General features: G+C 35.6%; 1 protein-coding gene across 1 annotated transcript; it reads right to left on the reverse strand.

The window, feature by feature from the left end:
• Nucleotides 1-4,564: 4,564 nt before the first annotated feature.
• Nucleotides 4,565-5,761, reverse strand: LOC122303101 (probable calcium-binding protein CML45). The gene has a single exon (XM_043114673.1). The coding sequence runs from the start codon at nucleotides 5,462-5,464 to the stop codon at nucleotides 4,838-4,840; it is 627 nt and encodes a 208-aa protein (XP_042970607.1). The 5' UTR covers nucleotides 5,465-5,761; the 3' UTR covers nucleotides 4,565-4,837.
• Between the last annotated feature and the right edge of the window lie 753 nt (nucleotides 5,762-6,514).

The raw sequence follows: 6,514 nt of genomic DNA on the forward strand, positions 1-6,514 counted from the left end.
ACACCATTAAAAGAAGTTGAAAAAAATTGAAATCATTTGCTAATTAAAAGAAGCGGCTTTCTCGTGACAGAAGGGAGAAGAAGAAGAAGATGGAAGAAAGAGAGAGAGAGAGAGAGAGAGAGAGAGAAAATATGGGGCAAAATGAGGAGATGAGAGAACTTAGTGAAGGAGAAATGCAGTGCATTAGAAACGACGCATCCAGCTTCTCCCTCTCTGATTTCAAACTAACATCAGCTTTCATTTTTTATTAATATTTTAATTGCCACGTCAGCCCCGGGGCCGCGGCGGGGTTATTCCCCAAGGGTATGTAGCAGTTCTGTTCAAGTAATAGTGGGGGAGAGAGAGAACAAAGAAGGGGCAGCTAATACTTTGAAATGGTGTGAGCCAGGTTGGCCTGGGAGTCTGAAGAGGTTTATCATATAAGGAAATTGCGATCCACAAGGAGCACAATTAATGGTTCCTCAATTTGATTGCATTTAATTTTTGGGTTAAAGTAGCAGTAGTAATTTGCCTAACTTAAGTTACTGGTCTCCTGTGATTAATAATGATGAGAATTTGTAGAGCTCCTTCCTTTGAGGAAATAAATGATGCTACGTTTAGCATCCCTATTGCTAGTAATCCTGGCCCGAATGGGTTCGGGTCTAGTTTCTTTAGAGTTTGTTAGAATATTATTAAGAATGATTTATTGGAAGCTATTTCTAAGTTTTTCCAAACTCATTCTATTTCCATATTCTATATTGCTTCTATTATTATCTTGATCCTTAAAGTGTATAAGCCCTCTGATTTTGATAAATTCAGGCCTATTAGTCTTGTTCGTTGATTTACAAGATTTGTGTTAAGATTATTGTGAATCGTTTTATGAATTTACTTGCTAAGATAATCTCTCAAGAGCAAGGGGCATTCATCGCTGGTGGTAGTATTTTCGAAAACATTAGTTTAACAAAGGAGATGGTCCGTTCTATTTATAAAAACTCTAATGGGGGTAATGTTTTAGTCAAGCTTGATATATCTAAGGCTTATGATAGAGTTGATTGGAATTTTCTTCTTTATGTCTTGGCTTCTTTTGGTTTCTCTTCGCATGTCTGTGATCTTATTAGAATGTGTATTTCTACATCTTAGTATTCTATCATGATTAATGGTACTCCTTTGGGGTTCTTTAAAGGTGAACGTGGGTTGCAATGTGACCCTCTTTCACCCTGCCTGTTCATTATTATGCAAGAGGTGCTTTCTTTTCTTCTCAAGAAGTCATTTGACAATAGTAAAATTTGGTAGTTTTCTCAAGCAAGAGGTACCCCTCTTATTTCTCATCTTATGTATGCTGATGATATTGTTATCTTTGCTAATGGGAGTAAGAGATCTATGAGAGGTTTGATGCAGACTCTGACTCTCTATGAAAATTGGACGGGTCAAGTCCTTAATAAGGATAAAAGTGCTATCTTTTTTTCTAAAAATATTCCAGTTTTCAGGAAAAATTCCTTACTTCACATTACTAGTTTTACTGAAGGTCCTTTCCCTTTTAAATATTTGGATGTGCCTATTGTGGTTGGTAGACTTAAGGCCTCTGATTTCGGTGTGCTAACGGCGCTTAATATGATCTTAAGTTCCTTCTTCTGGGGTGAGTCTGATGGTAAAGGTAAGAGAAAATGGGTAGCTTAGAAAAAAATACGTCGTCCCACTGATGAAGAGGGGTTGGGGTTTTGGGATTTTGGAGATTTCCGGAGGGCTTTGCATTTAAAACTTGCTTGGCATCTTATTAAGGGTCACTCTTTATAAGCAGATTTCTTTAGAGGAAAATATGATAGATTTAATCACTTATCACTCTTCGTGCTTACTAAAGGTACTCAATTCTGGAGGCTATTGTTCATAGTATTCCAAATGTCTTGAATAACTCAAAGTGGATTGTGAGAGAGGGTGATATTTTTTTTTTTTTTTGGTTTCATAATGAGGAGGAGGGGGGCCCTTTGAATGGTCAGTATCCAGTGATTGAGAATCATTTACTTAACATTAAAGAGTGTCACATTGAACATGGGTGGGATATTCCTATTTTGGCAAACCTAGTAGGTCATCAAAAAACAGCTAATCTGGTTCAATTCTTGGCTAGTTGTAAGGAGTGGCAGGATGTTTTAATTTGGTTGAAGGATACTCATGGTAAGTTTACTACGAAAAATGCTTGGAATTGTATTAGGGTTCGAGCGCCGCCTTTACCTTGGGCTAAGTAGATTTGGCACACTAACCTTCATAAGAAAATTTCTATTATGATGTGGAAAGCGTTTAATAATTGTTTGAATATTGATGATAAAATTAAAATGGCCAGTATCCCTATGGTCTCGAAATGTAATTGTTGTGCCATGGGTCAAATTGAAGATCTTAATCATGTGCTTTGTACTGGTGATTTGGCTCGTCAAATTTGGCATTTGGCTGCAACATAGGTAAGTGTGCATATGGGTAATTTTTGCACTAGGTAGGAGCAAATTAATTTTTGGTTTCGTCATGCTAGTAAGTCTTCTTAGTTACGGACTATTTTTGATCTTCTCCCTTCTATAGTTTCTTGGAAGCTTTGGAAGAGGCATTGCAAAGCAAGGTATGAATATAAGGTTGACACAGTTGAGTCTATTTGGCATGTTATCAAATTATGGCTTCCTCAGATTATGCATATGATCATGAAAATTTTTGAGGTAACCTAATCAGGATGTTGCTATATTAAATCATTTGGAGATCCCGGTTTTACTTCCCAAACCTAAGAAGGTTTGTGTGTTCAGATGGACAAGGCCTCAACAGGGCTGGGTCAAACTTAATACGGACAGGAGTAGCTTTGGTAATCCTAGACCATCAAGAGCAGGGGGTGTTATTCGTGGTGATCATGGTAATTTGTGTGTGGTCTATTATGTCTTTTTGAATTAGGGCTCTAATAATTTTGCTGGAATGTGGAGTTTGCTGGAAGGAGTTCGGTTTTAATAGGGTAGAGACCGAGACTGACTCCCAAATCCTTGTGAATTGGATCAGTAAGGGTGATTGTAATATATAGTATTTAGAGGATTTTTGGGATGAGTTTCAGGTTTATTTTGCTTCTATGGAATACCATGTGAAACATATTTTTCGAAAAGTTAATTTGGTGCCTGATTTTCTTGCCAAGAGTGAAGCTGGAGGTTTGAATCTAGATTGGATAGGTGATAGAGACAGTCTGCCCAGCAATCTAAGAGGTCTTTTTCGCATGGATAAAATTGATATCCCTTATTTGTAGATTTTGTAGGGCCTTTCGTGGTAAGCTGCATTAGGTTTATTTGTTCATTTTCTTAATATGCATGCGGTTTCTTTGTTTTGTTTTCTTGCAGGTTCTTAGATTGGTTTTTTTTATTTGGTTAATTGTTTTTCCCCTTTTGGGTATATTTCATTGGGGTTGGGAGTTTTAGGTTTTTTATGACGTCTGAGTTGGGTTTTATTTGATTATCTGCATATCCCTAGATATCTAAAAATGTAATTATAGTTTTCCTTCGTCATAAGTAAAGACTTTTAATAAAATTAAAATACCATCATCTTCTTTAAAAACAAATTTGATTGCATTTAATTGAGTTGACAACATTATTTACTAGTGTTGAATTTGTGGAGTCTTGTTTATTTTTGTGATGGCCCTATTTGATGACCCTATTTGTGACTCAAAAAATGCTATACAGCATGTTCGTTCGACGTTCGCACTACAAGTCTTTCCAAAGCCCAAGCAGAGGGTTCGCTTGACATTTGTTCGACATATCTGTCAAGCAAATATCAAACAAAGAATTCACTTAAAACTCATTTGACAAGTCATTCGAGCAAATAATACAGTAATTATAAAATTAGGATTTTTGCCTGACGGTCCTATAAATATGACAATATGATATTAATTACCAGTACGACCAGTCTAAAACAATATTTTGTCCTAAATGTATTTTATCATTTTTTTAAATAAAAAAATATTCTACAACTATGTAGACGTAGTCACACAGAACCACATAAACCTTTGCATTGATTGAATTTTGTTTTTATTTATTTACTGTCATGTTTTTCACAACAGCTTGCTCATGCTTGTAGTTTGGCTAAAGATGGGCGTGCCCTTGCTTGAGCTCAGGGGCAACAGCAGAAGCCCTTGCCCGACGTATCTGACCAGGAAAAACAAAGGATTTCCTACGACGGTGTTCTATAAACCATTGGTCACTTATTCAATTACTCTGCCTGTAACGGATCTCTATTCTCTTTTGTACTTCTTCTATAAATTCAGAAGCCGTAGCTGGCTAGATCTTTTTCTCAACTGGGACGGCGGTCACGAATGTTTGTGTACCTGCTTAAAGCAGTATTCCATCAGAGGTCCGATTAAAATGTTTTCCTCTGAAATTAATTTGTATTTTACGAACTGACCATATTTGCCGGATTGTCTTTCTGTTTGGTGGTCTTCTTGAGGGTACGTAGATTCTCACCGTACGGGCCTATTTCTTCATAATCGGGGAAGAATATTAGTTAATGGAAGTAGAAATTATTTCGGAAATTGATATATTTATCGACTTAGGATGTCGATTGTCGAGGATTGGTTCCATTTGAGAATAAAATCGAACTTTTCATTTTAAAACGCCATTACAATGATATGTATGTTATTGAGGTTTCATTTGATTGCAAGAACCTCTCAAGATTCAACTTTATTATATTTGGTATGATTATGATACCACTGAATCTTATCATACAACAAGGGAATCACACACGACCAAAAAAAGATATATTGGAATCACACGAATCACAACATAGAACTAAAAGGAGGAGCGAATCCCAAGCTTGATATGTTTTATATATGTATGTCCAGAATGAAAAACAATCATTCAGCAAAAGACGTCTCCACCAATCTTATAAATTCATTGAAATCTAATCTTCCATCACTGTTTTCATCGTATGTCCTGATCATTTTGTTGCAGTTCACCACTTCTTTTCCTTCCTCGAAGCCCAAAATACAGAGAACTCTCTGCAACTCCCTTCCATCAATATACCCATCTCTGTTCTCATCAAAAACATCAAAAGCTTCCTTCAACTCCTCCAAGCTTGGTTCCTTCTCATCAAACAGCCCTGAAACCTCATTGGAACTGAACCTCTCCAGAAGTTCCTCGCCTTCTGAGCTGCAAAAAATTCCCAAGCTTTGCATGACCGTTTCCGCATCTCCTCTGCTCAAGATGCTATCATCTTTCTTTCTGCTTGTGCTAGTTTGTTGCTGGCTCAGCTCAAAATCTGAATTCTTTTTCTCATCCCAAGCCTTCGGGTTACCAAAGTTGGGTTGGTATTGGAGAGAAGACCAAAATCTTGTCAAAAAATTGTGTATTTTACTTAGACAAATGGTAGTTGTTTGGGTGAAAAGAACATCAAGCGGAAAATAATACAATGAGAAAGCCGATATGCTTTTGCTATGTGACGCCTTTCCCATTGTAATATAGCAGATGGAAGGTAGAGTCATATATTATCCTATCAAGAAACAGAAACAGAAATCTCGATTCCTCACCAAGTGTTAGGAATGAAGTTCGATTCAGAAAAGTAGAAGAGGGGGAAACTAGAGAATAGTTGGCACGAAGATTATGTTAGAATTGAAGAGTAGGGTTCCTTTATAAGGACTTGAATTTAGCCGGATACTTTGAAGACATCAAAGGGGTCTGTGGAGGGGGAAGGTGCTTGCGGGGTGCTGCCGGTCTTGCATGAAAAGATGGGAAAATCATTAAAGTGGTCAACCCGGAGAAGTTTCTCCATTCCCGATATTTTAGGAGTTTTTGTTGGAAACATCTGGAAAAATATAGATGAGGCTGGCCTGTTCTTCTTTGTCCGCATATACATGTTTATAAATGGGATTTGCCAAGAATCTACCGGTTTTCCAAAGTTGCGTTGACTTTGCTGAGGGAAGAAAAAGCATTGAAGTTTCCTTCTTCATTTCTATCTTTTTCCTCCATTCTTCTGGGATAAGTTCTGAAATTTCTAGGAAGTAATAAACTTGACCACGCGGCGGCTACCAACTATTTCCTAGAGTTTACACGGATCGGTTTTGAAATTTTATAATGCTATTCATTTTCCGTGCATGTGTTTCTCAAGATATTTTATATAAGAGCATCTGGATTATGTAAAAATAAAATCTTATTTAACTATTAGAGAAGAAAAATTACTTGTAATGGATTATGTAAATTCAAATTTATTGACTTTCAGTGTAAAAGTAAAACCAAATTTGTATGTTATAATTTAAGGAATAAATGTTTATTTTATTACTTCATATTACTTATGATGATTAATTTAATTAGAATATGATTACTTATAAATAGAATAGTAAAATATGATAAAATTAAATAAATTAATAATTAAAAAAATTAAATAATTACTCATTATTATATATATAATGAATAATTAGATAATTTAATGTGAAGATTTATTGTAAATAGTTAAAGTCAAATTTATCTTATATTATTTTATTGTTATATAATAAAAAAAAATAACTATTTTAATGTGGATACTAATGTAAATGGAA

Source organism: Carya illinoinensis, chromosome 3 (assembly GCF_018687715.1).
Source record: "Carya illinoinensis cultivar Pawnee chromosome 3, C.illinoinensisPawnee_v1, whole genome shotgun sequence".
Lineage (NCBI taxonomy): Eukaryota > Viridiplantae > Streptophyta > Magnoliopsida > Fagales > Juglandaceae > Carya > Carya illinoinensis.